The 20,399-nt window shown below is 43.6% G+C and overlaps 1 protein-coding gene across 2 annotated transcripts in view; it reads left to right on the top strand.

The window, feature by feature from the left end:
• WDR7 (WD repeat domain 7) overlaps positions 1 to 10,444 on the top strand; it is a 222,565-nt gene extending 212,121 nt beyond the window's left edge. For both annotated transcript variants that reach the window (XM_069963174.1, XM_069963173.1), the window contains 2 exons: positions 2,427 to 2,531; positions 9,394 to 10,444. In XM_069963174.1, the coding sequence (XP_069819275.1) occupies positions 2,427 to 2,531; positions 9,394 to 9,597 (309 nt within the window). In that variant the 3' untranslated portion in view covers positions 9,598 to 10,444. The remainder of the gene's footprint in view (positions 1 to 2,426; positions 2,532 to 9,393) is intronic.
• The last annotated feature ends 9,955 nt before the right edge of the window (positions 10,445 to 20,399 follow it).

Raw genomic sequence — 20,399 nt, 5'->3', positions numbered from 1 at the left:
GTACATATGGAAAGCACTGTACAGATGTAGCAGAGCTGCATATGTCATCTGGTATAGTATACAGAATCTTTTATCTAGAGGATTAGGTAAGAAAGCTCATATACTATGCAAGCAATGCATAATGCAAAGAGTCTAGTGACAAACTCTGCTCTGCTGAATCTGTATGTGGCATGAGTCCATAGTACACTGATATGAAAGCTTGCTTACACCACAGGACACTAGCTCACACGAAGAGCACTATACAGATGAAGCAGAGCTGAGTAAGTCTTTTGGCACAGTGTTCCATGATGTCAGAATCCGTTATCTGGAGATGTACAGAAATAGCTACATAACAGTACAGAGCTCATACAATGTAACCCTGACGAGCTAAGTGCCACGCTGGGCTCTGCTACATCTCATCTAGGCCTATAGGCTACTACTTGCTAATGTGAAAGATTGCCGGCATCGGGGAACAGTAGCTCAATGGACTATATGGATGTAGCAGCGCTGAGTATGTCATTTGGCCCAGTACGAGCTACACACACCTATCTTGAGCTTTGCATAGGACTGCAGATTAAGCTACTACATGATAATTCAGAGAGTGGTTGTATGCATAGAATTAAGGGACAAACTCTGCTCTGCTAGTCCATAGCTCACTGATAGGAAAGCCTGCCAAAGTAGAGTAGCTGAGTATGCCATTTGGCACATTAGGAGACACTGATATGAAAGCCTGCTGACATCAGGAGGCAGAAGCCTAAGTAGTGTAGCTGAGTATGCCATTTGGCACATCATTGATAGGGAATCCTGCTGCCATCAGGGGATTGAAGGAGAAAGCACAACACAGATGTAGCAGAGCTGAGTAGATCAATTGGCACAGATAGCAATGCCACATAGAATTAGGTTTACATAAGACTTAGGGCCCTATTCCATGGGACAATTATCGCTCAGATGATCGTTAAATCGTTCGGAACAAAGCGATAATCGTTCAGTTGAATAGCAGTCAACGATTAAACGATGAACGAGAAATCGTTGATCGCTTAATAAGGGCCCTATTCCACGGGACGATTATCGTTCGCATAATCGAAAACGATAAACGATCGCTATTGCAAACGACCTGAAATCGTTCAACCATTCACACGGATTGATGATCGTTACTTATGATCGTTCTTGCGGTCGTCTTGTCGTCGCTGTTACGTTCGTCGCTACTGCAAATGTCCGAACGACGTCTTATTCCATGCAAACGAGCAATGGTAAAAATAGGTCCAGGTCTTATTAAGCGTTGAACGATTTCTCGTTCCTCGCTTAATCGTTAACTGCTATTCAACTGAACGATTATTGCTTTGTTCCGAACGTTTTAACGGTTATCTGAACGATAATCGGCCAGTGAAATAGGGCTCTAAGACCTGGACCTATTTTTATCGTTGCTCATTCGCATGGAATAAGACGTCGTTCAGTCGTTCGCAGTAGCAACAAACGCAATAGCGACGACAAGACGACCTCAAGAACGATCATAAGTAACGATCATCATTCCATGTATATGGGTGAACGATTTCAGATCGTTTAAGATCGTTTATCGTTAACGATTATGCAAACGATAATCGTCCCATGGAATAGGGCCCTTACTGCTAAAACAATGTAGCCCCAAGGAGTTAAGTGACAAACAGAGCTCTGCTGCATCCCAGCCAGTCCCCTAGTCCATAGCTTACTGATATGAAAGCTTGCTGGCATCAGGAGCTAGAAGCTCAAGTAGTATAGCCGAGTATGCATGATCACTATACAGATGTAGCAGAGCTGAGTTGGTCATTCAGCACAGTATATGTGCTTATCTGGAAGTTTATATACAATGACTGTGAAAGCTACTCAGCTCAAGAAATGCAGTAACAAACTGGGCTCTGCTGCATCGCTCCATAGCGCACTGATATGAAAGCTTTGCTGGCATCAGGAGACGGTAGCGGGAGGTCTTTGTGCGGGCGCCGAGGATTTGATGAGATGATTATCCAGTGGAACCGCTTCTCCCCGCGAACAGATGGAATGTCGTGTCGCAAAGTTTTATCAAAGCGGCCCCATAAGTTATGCCGTTTGGTGTAGCAGAACAGCTTAGGAAGCCGTGTAAGACACCGGCACGCAGGCATCGCTAATCATTACAGATCAAGAGCCTCCCGGATTAAGGAGCCTTTGGACAATGGTGCGATCTGAGGGGAGCGCAGCTGGACATGTTTACACTTCAAATCAAAGCCGTAAACTTCTAGAGCATGCACAAGGCTGCGCGCCACCGCCCCATGCATACCACATCACCGCCGCCGCCCTCGCCTCCATTACTTAATATTACACCAAGAAACAGGGTGGAGGAGCGCGCCTCGGGGAGACCTGAGAAGACACTGTTTCTTGTTATTCCCCATCCCAGTTCTAGACTTTCCTATATCATTTGTTCTTTTTTTGTCTTGCAGAATATTCACGGCCATAAAGGACCCATAACAGCAGTTTCGTTCGCCCCCGATGGACGCTATCTCGCTACCTACTCTAACAAAGACAGCCATATCTCCTTCTGGCAGGTAATTACGTTTGTATATTGTGTCTCTCTCTCTCTCTCTCTCTCTCTCTCTATATATATATATACACATACACACACACACACACACACACACGGAGATTTATCAAACTGGTGTAAAGTAGACTTGGCTCAGTTGCCCCTAGCAACCAATCAGATTCCACCTTTCATTCCTCACAGACTCTTTGGAAAATGAAAGGTGGAATCTGATTGGTTGCCAGGGGCGACTGAGCAAGTTTCACCTTACACCAGTTTGATATATCTCCCCCATAGTATTTATGTCCCGTCTTCCTGAGATTAATGGTTTGTGCACTGTACTGGCCCCCACTTTAATCTCAGGACATGTAGGGTTCCCAGAGGTCGGCACCCCATGATCAGAGGGTGATGATATGTTTAAGCAATATACCATCATTTTACGACATGGGAATGATTCTTCAAGGAAGCATACAGCTCGTCCTGTATCACAATTTGCTACTTGTGGCTACCGCTCCTATGGAGATCTATGTATCGCCATGGTTACAGACTACAAACAAATCCTATGTAGTCTGATCCTGCACTTGTATTCTCTTCCATCTGACTACTCTTTTATTGCCTGGTGTTTGTAAGAAGAAAGGGCATAGGGGAATGGACTGACTAGATATAGATCTGCACAGGGCCTGTGTGCAAAAATGTAAAATGGGGACAGTTTGCTGTTGAAAGCTCAGATGGAAATGTCCGTTTAAAGGGGTACTCCAGCAAAAACAAAAATTGCAAATCAACTGGTGTCTAAAAGTTATATAGATTTGTAAGTTTTTTTCTATTAACAATCCAGTACTTATCAGCTGCTGTATGTCCTGCAGGAAGTGGTGTATTCTTTCCAGTCTGACACAATGCTCTCTGCTGCCACCTCTGTCCATGTCAGGAATTGCCCAGAGCAGTAGCAAATCCCCATGGAAAACCTCTCCTGCTCTGGACAGTTCCTGACATGGACAGAGGTGGCAGCAGAGAGCACTGTGTCAGACTGGAAAGAATACACCACTTCCTGCAGGACAAACAGCAGCAGTAAATTACAAAGCTATATAAATCAGTTGATTTGAGAGGAAAAGAAAAACATTTTGTGGGTGTACCCCTTTAAACATATGTGCAAATATTTACGATTAAAAATCTACTGTTTTGTAAATATGGCTTCTAGTCTGTCTCCATGGTTACAGACTACAAACGTAACTTGCGTCGTCTGATCCTGCAGTCTTGGTTTTCGGTTTCCTCCTCTTCCATTGTCTGTAGGGGAATGGAAGTAAGCATGATTACAAGGTCAGACTGGGAATAGACCTTTTTAGTGTACCTGCCATTTTGAAAAACTGTTGACATGTGCTATGAACTTGTTAAAAGTTTTGATGGGTCGGAGTCTTAGTGTTTAGTGTGCAGAATGAGGGGTGAGAAACGTATTACCACGCACCTCTCTTCCTGCTTTGTGTTTGCCCCATAGACTTACATTATGCCACCTTGATATGTCATAGCAAAAGTTTTTGGAAATTACAGTGCCCGTTTAAGGATATCATTTTTGTGTACACCGCTCCTATGCAGATCATTATGTCTCCATAGTAACAGACTACAAACGAAACCGTATGTAGTCTGATTGCACATTCTTATACTCCTATTATGTGAGGGCAGAGGAAAATATAGGAGCACACGACTGCAGTAGCTGACTATACATAGGTCGGCACAGGGGCTGTGTACACAAAATTATACTTTTTAAAGCTGAGAGGTTTGTTCTTTTTGGTGACTTTTAGACATACCCTCTAACTGGTAGACAGAGATGAATTTTTATATTCAGCATCATTTACACAGATTAAATTACATCAGAATGAGTTGTTGCATGGTGGTCACCCAGTCAGGTGGTAAGTGGTTGCTAAGCAACATGAAACAAGCCTGGCTGCCATCTTAGAATACAGTAATACTCACTATACCATATATACTATTACAGTGCTGTTAGATTCCCAGTGTTCATATGTCACCCTGATCCCAGGGCTGCGGTTAGCCTGTACCGGGCGCGGCGGCATTACCTGCCGCCTTTACACCATAATAAACATATTTAGGTAATGAATGTGAGCAGGGATTGTATGTTTATTGATCCCAGGGCTCCCGTTCCTCTCCAGTTTCCTCCTCGCTAGGCTCGCTGTAGTGTAATGATTTCATGCACTCCCATTTTACAGCTGAGTAATTAAGGATTACCGCAATGTTTACACCTTTATCTAATACATAAGATAATCGCTCACTGACGCTCCCCATATCTGATTGATCGCAATCACTGAGCACTGTCGCCAGACCAGCAGGCGGAGAACGTCCCTCAGGAGAGACACACAATGAGCACTCTGTCACTAGTCACACTGCCTTATTGTATCCGAGTTCTGGATTCATATGGAACTTTCTGGAACTCAATAGGAAGTAAAATAATTATTCATTTTTCTCTCAGATTTTACAAACCATCAGACACCTGTTCACATATAGATAGATAGTAGTATGCAGTATTCTACTCCATTACATTACTTATCCTGTACTGGTCCTGAGTTACATCCTGTATTATACTCCAGAGCTGCACTCACTATTCTGCTGGTGGGGTCAATGTGTACATACATTACATTACTGATACTGTACTGATCCTGAGTTATATCCTGTATTATACTCCAGAGCTGCACTCACTATTCTGCTGGTGGGGGTCACTGTGTACATACATTATATTACTGATCCTGAGTTACATCCTGTATTATACTCCAGAGCTGCACTCACTATTCTGCTGGTGGGGTCACTGTGTACATACATTACATTACTTATCCTGTACTGGTCCTGAGTTACATCCTGTATTATACTCCAGAGCTGCACTCACTATTCTGCTGGTGGGGTCACTGTGTACATACATTACTTATCCTATATTATACTCCGTAGCAGTATTCACAGTTCTGCTGGTTGGTATTGAGTAGAGATGACAGTACAGCTGGGCTCCTATGATGCAGTCAGGACATCAGATTACTGTACAAAATGCAGATCATCAGAACATGCTCTGTGCAGACACTGAACAAGTAGGGATTGCTTAGTTTTTTTTATTACATGACATATTCTAGTAATTCTTCCCTTGAGAGAGGCAGGATATGTGTAGAGTACAGTAGAGACATGGTGGAGCCCTGTCCTCTGGATCAGACAATAAGTAGGTGACAGACATGACTCTCTGGCAGATCCTTTCTGCTTGTTCGGTCTCAGCTGCAGTTTACAGTACTAAACTTTAATCCTAGTCAGACCTGTGAGTAATCTGGGCTCAGCTGGCGATCTCTTCAGAGCTAATCCTATATCTGTCACAGGCTCCGAGCATTACCTGATCACCGCACCGAGCACCAGGGGGGCTGCCCGCCAGCAAGGCATCATCTGCAGTCACTTAGAGGGTCGTCTCGTGATGACAGCCTGTCCATATGCTCTATTAGGACGTCATAGAGGGGGGTCCCCTGCTAGAGATTCCCTCTATAGGTCACAGTGGAGCGCTGCTCTGGAGGACTCCGCTAGTCTATTTATTACACTTATGATCATTCATCAGAACAGCCACCATGTAATAGTACATTTCCACTGCACAGTGTGTTACCATAGCGTCCCCCATCAATATCAGCTGTAGGGGGTACAGGACTCCCACCTGCATTACACTACACATATAATAGTCACAATTCTGCAGTTCTATGACCTCAAGTCTCCCAGTAATGGGGGCTTAGTGGTTATATACAGTATACTGGGGTGATGTGCATCAAGGCAAGTGTAATGTAATGTATATACACAGTGACCCCACTAGCAGAATAGTGAGTGCAGCTCTGGAGTATAATACAGGATGTAACTCAGGATCCGTACAGGATCAGTAATGTTATGTATGTACACAGTGACCCCACCAGCAGAATAGTGAGTGCAGCTCTGGGGTATAATACAGGATGTAACTCTGGATCAGTAATGTATGTACACAGTGACCTCACCAGCAGAATAGTGAGTGCAGCTCTGGAGTATAATACAGGATGTAACTCAGGATCAGTACAGGATAAGTAATATAATATATGTACACAATGACCCCACCAGCAGAATAGTGAGTGCAGCTCTGGGGTATAATACAGGATGTAACTCAGGATCAGTACAGGAAAAGTAATATAATGTATGTACACAGTGACCCCACCAGCAGAATAGTGAGTGCAGCTCTGGGGTATAATACAGGATGTAACTCAGGATCAGTACAGGAAAAGTAATATAATGTATGTACACAGTGACCCCACCAGCAGAATAGTGAGTGCAGCTCTGGAGTAAAAAACAGGATGGATTAGATCAGTGCAGGATAAATACTGCTGGAATACTCCTAGAATCATCTCCTCTTGCACAGAGTGAATGGGGATTACAAAGAGCGTCTCTTCCTCTGGAGGACCTATTCTGTCCTGCAGATAGGATTGAGCACTGTGTAATCCTTCATTTCCCCTGTGGTGGCGCTGCAGGAATTTTGGACATCCGCTGACATTCTTCCCTTTAGATTACAGCTGATCACTGTGGGTGATCAGAAGTGGAGGACGCCTTAATAGGTGGAGGTTATAGGTGAACCCTATAGCCGGTGCAGTAAAGTATAATGCTGCTATACTACAGGACATCCTATGTATCCTATAGAATAAAGGAAGGTTGCCTGCCCTTGTGGTGTAGTAGACGTTAATCAGCCCCCCCGCGCGCCCGCTCGCAGCTCCTGCCCTCTGGCACCTCCTCTGTTTCCTCTGCTCCTTTTCCGAGCTATTACTAATGTAGGAAAATCAGGAACATTAGTCATCTTAAAAGGGCTATTAGTCAAGATGATTTAAATTGTGAAAATGTCAGCGTGCCGGGTGCTAGAGATGCTGTGATTTACACCCACTGACACCACCGAGCCACCGAGAAGGTGCAAAATAACGGAGAAAATGACTCCTCTTCTTCTCTGGATGGAACGGGGAAGGTATCATCTCTTCAGCGTCCGCACATTGGGCCATCAGTCATACGGGCTGAGTCTGCTACAATGAGGACACCGCAGGGTTAAACATGGCCGTCTCAATCCTATAGAGATATCCCATTAGGATGTTTCCCAGCTGACAGTCAGGTAGTTGCGGAGACCGATTGTATACGCTCTAAGTCTAAAGGACTTTAGGGACTCATGCGTCACCGCGACGTGATGTCCAGATGTAGCAGAGTGGAGTTTACTACATAGAACTCGCACTGTGTATAGAGCTGTAATAAACCTGTACTAGACAGAAACAGAATTCAGTAACAAATCCAACTCTGCTACATCTGTATTAAAGTGCTACCTGAACTTACAATGGAATCAGTCCATGCCCTGCCACCCAACATGGGAATCCACCTAGATAGGCAACAGTACAGACTTCAACATGGATTCCCATTGTACAGAATTTGTGCAGTTTGGGAGCAGAATTCACATAAATATTGGTGCCTAATATGAAATTCCAGCAAGTATACAGGGCCAAAAGCATTGTCCTCCATCTGCAGTCCTATCTTGTTAGAAGGAGCTGTCAGTAGTAAGATGGTCGCTGTAAGGTACTCTGTGGGGGGAACTGTAAGTCTTCCCCGTAGCACCTCCGCAGGTGAAATGAAGCATTGCATGGTTCCCACTGGTACTCCAGAGTCAGGACCAATCATTGTAGTTACCTCACTTTCTAATTAAAGGGGTCATCTCAAAATTAGGGGACAACTAGGTGGTTGGTGGAGGCCTGACTGCTGAGATCGTCATTGGTTATGGGAACAAAGATCAATTGTCCTTAAAGTGAATTGAGCTAAAGCGCGTATGCTTGACCACCGATCCATTTATTCTTTATGGGACTTATGAACATTGCCAAACATTATTAGAGCATGAATGGAATAGTGGCCAAGCATGTGCACTTACCCTCCATTTACTTAGGGGACAACAGACCTCCATTGTCGGTATCGGTGGTGGTCACTAATCAGCTGCTAACCACCTCTCTGTTAGATATGCAAAAAGAGTCCGCGGAGTCTCAAAACACAGGACTAGCCTGATATCCCTCTAGGGAAGGACCTAGCCAAGGGGTAGCTCCTGGAAGGAGACCATCAAAACCACCATATTAAGTGTTCCTTTCAGTCAATATCCAGCTTTGTTTACGTCTATGGGCATGACAAGATAAAACCAAGGCCAGGTATCTGTCCACTGACAGCTGTTTCGGGGTGTTGCCCCTCATCAGTGTGGAGCAGGATTCTGGCTAGGTGAGAGCAAATACCTAGTAAAGCCATAGGAGAAACAGATCACTGATCCTAGGAAGACCATCCAAAGATAAGGGGTGGCTCCACCAAAACCACCATATTAAGTGGCCCTTTCAGTCAATTAACCAACTCTGTTTACGTCTATGGATATGACAAGAAAAAACCAAGGCCTGGCATCCATCCACATACAGCTGTTTTGGGTGTTGCCCCTCATCAGTGTGGAGCAGGATTCTGGCTAGGTAGGAGCAATGCTTAGTAAAGCCACAGGGTAAACAGATCACTGATCTCAGGGAGACCAGCCAAAGATAACACTGCCGGCTGACGATTGAAGGACAGTGAATTACTAGGTGCATTGCCTCCTGGGAAACATCAATATGCAAAAAGAGTCCGTGGAGCCTTATTTAAGAGTCTCAAAACATGGGGCTAGCCAAATATCCCTCCAGGGAAGGACCCAGCCAAGGGGTGGCTCCACCAAAACCTGTGGCCTTTTCAGTCAATATCCAACTCAGTTTACGGGTCAATGGATAGGGAAGAACTTTTCATTATGGATATCCTTTTTCATAGTTCATTGATACATGTTCTGTATATACTTTGTATATCGTGTAATTTTTCTCTCTCTTTCCTAGATGAACACATCATTGCTGGGAAGCATCGGGATGCTGAACTCCGCTCCTCAGCTGCGGTGTATCAAGACCTATCAGGTGCCCCCCGTCCAACCAGCCTCTCCCGGTTCACTCAACGCCCTGAAACTAGCAAGACTCATCTGGACCTCCAACCGCAATGTCATCCTTATGGCCCACGACGGCAAAGAGCATCGATTCATGGTCTAAGGGGCCGAACAGCTTGTGCCCACACTCCGTACACCCACAGCCCCTCCTTCCAATATGTCTAGAGCATGATCACTGCAGATATTGTTGTCGTCATATCATACATGGGGTAGACTTTGCCGTGTTGGTGCTGCATGACTCCCCCCCGATAAACGCTACAGAATGGGAATCCTTTTGCGGAAACTTCTATCCCTCTCTGTAAACCAATAGTACACAAGGCTTTTGCTGTATATGGTTATCTGTAAAACCTGATAATTCTAGATATAGTCTGTATGTAGTGGGGAGTAACTTTATAATATTTAGAGAGTCTTCCACTCCAGAGCTGAATTCAGAATTCAGCCAGTGGCAGAATACAGACAGGCACACCCTACTGCAGTGCGTTCTGGAAAATGTTCTCTACACCAGAACATGATGTAAAGACTGTGACGCCCAGACACTGAAGCAGCAGCAGGTGTTAGCTCAGATGTTACTGGACTATATTGTGTAAAGTCACTCGCCCCAATATGTAGATGATATCTAGATGGAAGATGGCGTTTGAAGGTGACCCTACACTGAACCTGACCCGCTCCTATAAGCCACTCCTATATACATGCGTGTGTCCGGTCGTCACGTTCCATCCGATGCTGCCGTCACGTGACCGAATTGTTTACATTTAGTAGCGATGTGTGGAGGAGGGGTCTTTTCCTTTAAGAAGTTGTTTTTTTCCCTTCCGTCTTGTGTCGTATGCCTTGGTTATCTATTCTCTATGTACGTGTTTTATTTACCATGTGACATGTGTGCTTTGTACTTAGCGGTATGACTTAACTTAAGAGGATGCAATCGCCATTAAAGTATGGTTGTGTATACGCTGTATATATATTACCTGCATTAACTGTATCAAGTGTAAGTGATGGATTCCCAACATCATGGTGGAATATTGAAAGGGCAAACTCTGAGCATTTCTGTCTCTCTACTCGAATCTTGGGTCATGTAGGTGGAACTGTGAAATCACTGCTTATTGCCCCACATGTTTCCACTCCCTGCTCCGCCTTCACCAGGATTAGAGAAACAAGGCTGCTTTTCTCTAAAAACGTCTGTATTGCAGCTCAGCTCCTATAAAGTATAAAGTGCTGAGCTGCAATACCGCACATGACCTGTGGACAGGTGTGGTGCAAGAAGGCAGCCATGGTTTATCTAAATTTAGTAACACACCTGCCCTAACTTCAGATTGATAATTAATCCGTCCAGTTTGGCCACAAAATCCCATTAAGAGCCACGTTTTGTGGAACAGTCCAGACATGCGCCATGTGAAACCTTGTCCAGTGCTTGAAGAGGCGGAGCATGGTGCTAGGTTTCTGTCTGCGTTATGCTCCGCCCCCTCATCCTGTGCAATTATCATCAGTTTTACTTGGAGTGTTCCTTTAAAAGGCACGTGTTGGGTAGTTATTGTTATTTACCGATAAAGAAACATGTTCTAATTTTACATAGTTTTTTTTAATTTTATTTTATTTCTTGTACTTTATGATTGGAGCAGCCGTCCTGCCAAATTTTTCACTTTTTAGCAGCATTTATTGATATACTATACAGCTAGCCTCATGGATAAGACAGTGAACCCTTCCAGACCTTACTCCTTGTATGAGACAGGTTTGTAGGCATGCTCTGTGACCTGTGCAAGGTGATTCCACAGGGGAGGGGGAGGCTGGGCTGCTATCGTATATACTTGTTATATACAGATCACATTCCAGCAGACTCCTCCTTATTATCACAGACCCAACAGGAAGTCTCATCTTAGTTTTGGACCTAGTGGTCAGAATGAAAACTGCAAGATTTCAGGATTCCGTTTAAATATAGATAGGAAAATTTGAAAAAAAAAAACTATAATTCTTTAAAAAAAAAAATCTTTTAACATAAAAACTTCCCATTAGTATCACTGGCGGTATAATGACGCCCCATATGGAGTATACAGCTAAAGCAACATGCCACAAATGACAGATCTCACAGCAGAAAGCGGGTGACACTGAGCGGCTAATTGGAATATTTAGGATGAGGGCCAACAAACAGGAGGCGGATGACTGCACGGGGCGCCCAGCTCAGTCCTCCCGTGCTCATTCTGGCTCTACTTGTATCTGTGATCATTGAGGCAAGTAGGAGGATGATTTCTATTATTGCAGATGATCTCAGAATCCGGAATATATGTCTGTAAAGCGATATACACACACACACAACACACACATACACACATATATATATATATAATGTATAACATGTGTCCATTATCTTACACCATTATATCAGTGCTGCTCCTGCCTCTCTCCAGTTACTCTACAGCACCACCACAGGAGAGATGAAGTATTGCATGGTACATATTGAAATCAATGGCTGTCCAGTAATGAACGGATAAGTTGGATTCTCCAAAGAGAGACACTGTGTAGCTTCCCCTTTATTGTTAATAGATGAGTGTTCTTCATTGTTGACTCTATCAAGTCATAATGTACTGCTTTTATACCCATGTATATCCTTATGTAACAGTCACACAGTGCTCTCATTGTCCCTGTAAGTGGTAAGTTATATATATAGACATCATCTCTTCTTCAGAAGGAAGAAGACTGCCTCTCTTTTGCTCTCTACATATACATGTGTCTTCCTTTTGGAGTAGACTCTGGTTTGAATAGTATTGGCTCAGACAATGACTTAGAGGGTATCTCCATATAGGTGGCACTACAGAGTCATTTTTCTTCTTTGTGCAGGAGAGCTCATTTGCATACATTTTTCCATATAGCATTGCCTGTAGGTCTTCATACACCACCTGGGTCTTTGCAGTGAGAACCATTACCCCCCCCCCCCCCCCATTGATATTTCATAGTTCCTTTCGTCAATTAGAAGCACAAATAATAATAAGAAATAAATATATATAATATATAATGAGGCCTGTCTACACTACTGTGTACAGGTAGAATATTCCGGAGGGTGTAACTTCCAGCTGACCTGTGTTTCTGTATAGTGCACACTGGTTGGAAGGGCGTGCGGCCAATGTAGAAATGTATGTGAGTACCTTCATGATCCTCTTACCCTTGATGAGGAGCATATACCGTAGTTTTCTTTACTCATGGATTGTACTTGATATTCTGTGTTACTTGCCGCTCTTCTGACCTGGAGTAATCACACATGAAGTACGCTCTATGTCCGGCTATCTCAAAATAATCAGTCACGTCCTGCTTTTTTTGGACTCATCTTGAAGTACGCATTATGTCCTGCTGTCCTGGAGTAGTCATGTAGTATATTATATGCCCTGGATTAGTCATATAGTATACTCAATGTCCTGCTGTCCTAGAGTAGTCATGTAGTATACTCAATGTCCTGCTGTCCTGGAGTAGTCATGTAGTATACTTAATGTCCTGGATTAGTCATGAAGTATTCTCAATGTCCTGCTGTCCTGGAGTAGTCATGTAGTATACTCAATGTCCTGCTGTCCTGGAGTAGTCATGTAGTATACTCAATGTCCTGCTGTCCTACAGTAGTCATGTAGTATACTCAATGTCCTGCTGTCCTGAAGTAGTCATGTAGTACACTCAATGTCCTGCTGTCCTACAGTAGTCATGTAGTATACTCAATGTCCTGGAGTAGTCATGTAGTATACTCAATGTCCTGCTGTCCTAGAGTAGTCATGTAGTATTCTCAATGTCCTGCTGTCCTAGAGTAGTCATGTAGTATACTCAATGTCCTGCTGTTCTAGAGTAGTCATGTAGTATACTCAATGTCCTGCTGTCCTGGAGTAGTCATGTAGTATACTCAATGTCCTGCTGTCCTGGAGTAGTCATGTAGTGTACTCAATGTCCTGCTGCCCTGGACTAGTCATGTAGTATACTCAATGTCCTGCTGTCCTGGAGTAGTCATGTAGTATTCTCAATGTCCTGCTGTCCTAGAGTAGTCATGTAGTATACTCAATGTCTTGCTGTCCTGGAGTAGTCATGTAGTACACTCAATGTCCTGCTGTCCTACAGTAGTCATGTAGTATACTCAATGTCCTGCTGTCCTACAGTAGTCATGTAGTATACTCAATGTCCTGGAGTAGTCATGTAGTATACTCAATGTCCTGCTGTCCTGGAGTAGTCATGTAGTATACTCAATGTCCTGCTGTCCTGGAGTAGTCATGTAGTATACTCAATGTCCTGCTGTCCTGGAGTAGTCATGAAGTATTCTCAATGTCCTGCTGTCCTGGAGTAGTCATGTAGTATACTCAATGTCCTGCTGTCCTGGAGTAGTCATGTAGTATACTCAATGTCCTGCTGTCCTGGAGTAGTCATGTAGTATACTCAATGTCCTGCTGTCCTGGATTAGTCATGAAGTATTCTCAATGTCCTGCTGTCCTGGAGTAGTCATGTAGTACACTCAATGTCCTGCTGTCCTGGATTAGTCATGAAGTATTCTCAATGTCCTGCTGTCCTGGAGTAGTCATGTAGTACACTCAATGTCCTGGATTAGTCATGAAGTACTCTCAATGTCCTGCTGTCCTGGAGTAGTCATGTAGTATACTCAATGTCCTGCTGTCCTGGAGTAGTCATGTAGTATACTCAATGTCTTGCTGTCCTGGAGTAGTCATGTAGTATACTCAATGTCCTGCTGTCCTGGAGTAGTCATGTAGTGTACTCAATGTCCTGCTGTCCTGAAGTAGTCATGTAGTATACTCAATGTCCTGCTGTCCTGGAGTAGTCATGTAGTATACTCAATGTCCTGCTGTCCTGGAGTAGTCATGTAGTATACTGAATGTCCTGCTGCCCTGGACTAGTCATGTAGTATACTCAATGTCCTGCTGTCCTGGAGTAGTCATGTAGTATACTCAATGTCCTGCTGTCCTGGAGTAGTCATGTAGTATACTCAATGTCCTGCTGTCCTGGAGTAGTCATGTAGTATACTCAATGTCCTGCTGTCCTGGAGTAATCATGTAGTATACTGAATGTCCTGCTGCCCTGGACTAGTCATGTAGTATACTCAATGTCCTGCTGTCCTGGAGTAGTCATGTAGTATACTCAATGTCCTGGAGTCCCGTTTCAGAGATCATGTCTGATCATAACCAGGAACTTTATCCATGTTCTGCCCCGTATAACCAGGAATCTACTTCTGTAACCCAGTGTACTCAACGCCCTATTTCCACTCTGATCACAACTGAACCTATAACCCTCCTCCTCCTCCTCCTGAGGTATAACGTGTATTCCATCTTCTCTAGTTCATTACCGGGGAGTCGTCCTGTAGAATATCTGACGTTCCAAAACTAATATCTCTATTGAAGAGACTGGGGGCTCGGTGGTCGATGGAGAACATGGATGGTCACCAATCAGCTGTGATACGATGAAATCCGGAAACTTCCCTTCCCCATGTGACATTTATAAGATTTGCCTCTGTAGCGGCTTCTATTATATCTTTATGGGCCGTTCTAGGAGATAGAAGTCGCCTGTGCTTGCCATGGGCTACATTACATGTGTCCTGTACATCATTGTACATCATTGGATTCTGGCCACTATGAGCCATCAGGTTGATGTGGCCTTTTAGAAGACATGATGTGATTGTGATGAAGCTGATCCTGTCTCTTTTTGAGAAGCGGACACATACATTAAAGCTGTCGCATGCTTACCTTAAAGTGTCAAACGCTATAGATTCCCCCGAGAGTCGCAGTCCTACTACTTATTAGTGCGGAGGAGTACAAAGTAGCAGATGGCCGTGTTGTAGCCCAGAGAGTATGTGACACGTGTCCAGGGTGAAGTCATTACATAGGGCCACAAAAAGGCTACCAAAAAGACAAAAACACCATCTAACAATAGAACAATGGAGTATAACCTAACAATACTATATAGAACCAAACAAGTCAATGTAAATGGATACGAATCAGATCCACTTGTACAACAGAATATCTTTTTTATTTATTTTTTTATTTTAGAATCGTGTTGGTCATTTTTGTATGTTTCCATTGTTTCATCAATGACGCTTATTTTTCACCCCCCTGCGACTCAATATTTTACGCCTGATTAGCGCAGGATTAGAGCAAGGACAGGATAAGGGACAAGCATGAAATCGCTGGGGGTCCAACCTTGGGAACCCCCGTCGATCTCTAGAGCGGCACCCTAACTGTTTTGTTTTGAAAGGACCATGGGTCGGTGAGTGACCCGCAGCTCCAATCATTCTCTATGGAGCCTCCAACATACAAAAGATCTGCTAGGCAACCACCAAAAAATCTTAATTTAATGGTACCCCCAACACTATAAGCAAAGAACATATTACCAGCCTGGTTTTATCCAGTAGAGGGAGCTAAATTTCCATATAGTCAAATAAATTCTTAAAGGGAATCTTTCAGCTTTGTATGATACTCAAGTGTCAAGGAGGCAGTGCTGAGCTGCAGCATTCGTGCCTCCTCCCTCCCCCACTCTTTCCTCTCTTGACACGAGCTTATGCAGATCAGGGAGGAGTGGGGGAGGAAGGAGGCATGCATGCTGCAGCTCAGCAACACCTCCTTGACACTTGAGCTGTGGGTATGATATGGAGCTGACAGATTCCCTAAAAAGCTAAAACATTTTCAAACGACGATCTTTTACACGGACCGGTCATCATCCCCACAAACGCTCATTTGCCAATAATTGGCAGGTGTAAGAGGGTGTTAAGATACGTCACCACTGAGGGCAGATTATTTTATCTCTATTCTTGTGATTTTACCCCTTTAAAGAACCTATTTTATCTGAAAAGTATCGAACAATAAAAGTTGAAAGTGTATTCACAACTCTACTTCCTTTACACATAACTAGTGGAATAGATAAAAACATGGCTGCTTTCTCCTAAAGACATCACACCACGTGTCCACAGGTTGTTCAGGAGAGCTGGCTGCAATACCAGACACAATCCATAGATGGGTGAAACACAATTTTTAGAAGGCGGCGGCCATGTTTTTTTGTTTTTTTTTTATTTTATTCTGGACAACCCCTTTAATTCCCTCCCCTCGGCCTTCTCTGTGCTGCCGATATCACGGTATGATTTTGTTATTCCGGATTTTAGTGTTGTGTTTGGATGTGTAAATGTAGACACTTGTGTGGCTTGCCCCGGAGAATCTATGTAAGTAGCATCATGCTGTAAGAAACAATAATTTGTCATTGTGTATTGTAAATGATTATATTGCCGGATATGGCGGACATGATATAGATCTGTAAAATGCTTGTGTACATATCTGTGTGTAATAAAACTGGATCTAGAATCTGTATCATGATTATTTTATATGGACGCTATATTAGGGATACGGCAGCTCCAAGGCCTCTAAATTTGATCTACATGTACATGTGCGTATACATGAAGGGGAAGAACATCATAATAAATTATAGTAATAGGTAGTGATCACTGCTCCTCTACCCTGCACTATGACCTCTGCACAGGTCACATAGCATGCCCACAACACTCGCCTATAGAAGTCAATGAGTTAGTTCCAGAATATGGTCCACATGACTGCTGGAAAGCATCTCTCTAAATTACACTGAGCCAATATGGCTGCTCCACCCCTTATAATGAGCAAAAAGGAAATAAAAAAATTTGAAAAAATGTAACATGTTATCAAATATGGGTCTTATATGAAAATTAGGTGGCGCAATTATGGAGGAGTAGAAGAGTTAGCTTATCTCCATGAGAACAAAGGAAACAGAAATGATCAAGTCCAACATTTCCGATCCCTACGTTAACATCAGTGACAATATTGTTGTTATATATTATTTATGTTGTATACACAATACTCAATAATAAAAAAAATATGAAAAATAAAATCTGCCATCAGTAGTCTCCCATACACATTAGATGGTCGGCCAGTCCTGCAATGATCTGCATTCTCCCCTTCTCTCCCAAGTCCCGCGGCCTGGAGCCGGTCCTGGGACGGAGATATCACCGTTGGAAGCCGTGCGCGCACGCTCCTGAGATGAGCCCGACACCCATAGAGAATGACGGCTCCATTCATTCTCTTTGGGACACCTCTCAAGAGCGCGCACCAGGCTTCCGATGGGGATAACTCCGGCTCCAGGCGCGGGACTTGGAGAGAAGGGGTAAGTATAAGGGTCTCTAGCGGGGAGTCGGGCAGCCTTCACCCCGGCACGGGGTGTGACAGTTCTCCTTAATGGTGCGTTCACACCTACAGGATCTGCAGCTGATTTTCTGCAGCAGATTTCAGTTAAATAACTGAACACAGCATCAGATTTGATGCTGTGTTCAGTTATTTAACTGAAATCTGCTGCAGAAAATCAGCTGCAGATCCTGTAGGTGTGAACGCACCCTTAAAAGAAAAAAAAAATCTAAAAAAAAATCTTTTTTTCAAAACAAATCCATAATAAATGACACATAAAATACAAATACATTGGCCATACTTTTAATTTTGAAATTTTTTTTTTATTATCTGAAATGTTTTTGACTCTCAATTCGGTAACCTCGTCTTTGATTTGCATTCGAGACAAACCAGGCTCCAAGTATCTGCCGAGTTCGACAGAAGATATATAAGAAGAACAGAAGACCCGGCGGTGTTGTCTTCAAATGAGATTGTCACATTTGCTTCCAAATGTGCGTTTGATAAGATATCGACCTATAATTTATGTTAAACTTATCCAAAGCCAATGCCTTCACCGATCAATAGTCCCGATCATTGAAAGCAAGAAAGGGGGGGAGAAAAATGGTGGCTCACGAAATAAATTTATATTTAACTAAAAAATAAATAATTCAGCTCTCATTAAACAAGTATGACAACGCGACTTTGTCCTCATCACAGTTAGTCATTATCATTAGAAGTTGCACAAACTGATAAAAAATGGACAGGGCTCATTAATACGTACAAACCAGCCCGGGCTACGTGAACTTTCACCTTTCACCCCCCCGTTCAGTTGACAGACAGAGCTGAGTGTTACCAAATCAATATCTTCGGAGCCAGGAGGGAAATACTTGCAGCCTCTAACTAGAGAATGTATCTTGACAAGGCCACGGCGGTCCAAACTGCACAGCGGAGGAGAAGACTAATTTTTAAAGCTTGACACTTCAAGGTGTTTTTGCACAATGGCTTCGAGAACGTGTTGATGCAAACAAATACCAAAGGTCACAAAGGAAAGACGCAAGAATTTAAAAACCATGTCCTTCATGGAGACAACCAGGGATTCCCGGGGAGATTTTTCTTTTGTAATGATTAGATTTTATTTTTTTTATTTTGAATAATGGAGATTTTTTTAAAATTTTTGCCATGATCATACAAAACAGAAGGGTTAAGAGTAACCATAGAGCCGGCTATGGTAAAACCTTGAATGGGCCCCTCTTCACCATGCCCCCAGCCATCAGCACCAGATATGTTTAGGACATAGAAAAATAGATGAAAAATTTGTCCAAATTTGTTTCCACATTCTGAAAGTTACACACATGGTTAAAACACACCTGTCATTCTAGATATACTTTTAGTAAAGCATTTATGTCTGTGAGCTATAACAAAAAGTCTGTAGACTGCAACAGTATCACTTGCATTGGTTTTCAACAGGTTTCTTCCTTTGTATGCTTCATCAAGTTACTTCTTCTTGGGAAAACCCTGCATTTCAGCTCTCCAAGGGATGGACACTGCTTGCAATGATCTCCCACACTCAGAAGCACTACATCCTGTACCTCAGCTCCACATGTATGTGTGTGTGTGTGTGTGTGTGTGTGTGTGTGTGTTGTGTGTGTGGTGGTGGTGGTGGTGGTGGGTACTACTGGCTGTGTTCTTCCACACTCAGGAGCACTGCTCTCTATATTCCGCTCCACATATGGGGAGGCACTACCTGTTATGATGTTCCCCCACACTCAGGAGCACTGCACCCTGTAACTCAGTTCCACATACGGGGGGCAATACCTGCTATGATGTTCCCCCACATTCAGGAGCACTGAAACCTGTAACTCAGTTCCACATATGGGGGGCACTCCCTACTATGATGTTCTCCCACACTCAGGAGCACTGCACTCTGTACTCATCTCCAAATATGAAGGGGGGGACACTGTCTGCTATGATGTTTTCCCACACTCAGGAGCACTGCCATCTGTACTCAGTTCCACATATGGTGAGGCACTATCTGCTATGATGTCCCACAGTCAGGAGCTCTGCACTCTGTACCTCAGCTCCAAGTATGGGGGGGGGGGCACTACCTGCTATGATGCTCTCTCACTCAGGAATACCACATTCTATGTCTTGGCTCCATATGGGATTGAAACTACTTGCCATGATGTCCTCCGACACTCAGGAGCACTGCACCCTGTCCCACAGTTTCACAAGATGGAGGCATGTGATGCTGTGATGTTCTCACTTACTCAGGAGCACTGTATCATATTATTATTATTATTATTATTATTATTATTCCAGAGTGCTATACAAGCGATAGGGGGTGAAAAACAGAAACATTACAAAATCAAAACATATTACATGAATAAAGTAAATGGCAGGCAGGTACATAGGGAGAGAGGACCCTGCCCGCGAGGGATGTGCTTTACCTTCTATAATGTACAGCAACACTCAGGAGCACTGCAGCTCCTCAACCTCAGCTTCACAGCAGATGCACACTAATTGCTATGAGGTTCTCTCACTTAGGAACACTGCATCCTGTCCCTCAGCTTGACAAAGGATGGACACTACTATACATTGTTCTTACACACTCATGAGCACTGCACCCTGTAACCTCAGCTTGACAAAGGATGGACACTACTATACATTGTTCTTACACACTCATGAGCACTGCACCCTGTCCCTCAGCTTGACAAAGGATGGACACTACTATACATTGTTCTTACACACTCATGAGCACTGCACCCTG

This window comes from Dendropsophus ebraccatus, chromosome 3 (genome assembly GCF_027789765.1).
Source record: "Dendropsophus ebraccatus isolate aDenEbr1 chromosome 3, aDenEbr1.pat, whole genome shotgun sequence".
In the NCBI taxonomy this organism is placed as follows: domain Eukaryota; kingdom Metazoa; phylum Chordata; class Amphibia; order Anura; family Hylidae; genus Dendropsophus; species Dendropsophus ebraccatus.
The sequence above is the reverse complement of the archived record's forward strand: the minus strand, read 5'-3'. Positions and strand labels throughout refer to the sequence as shown.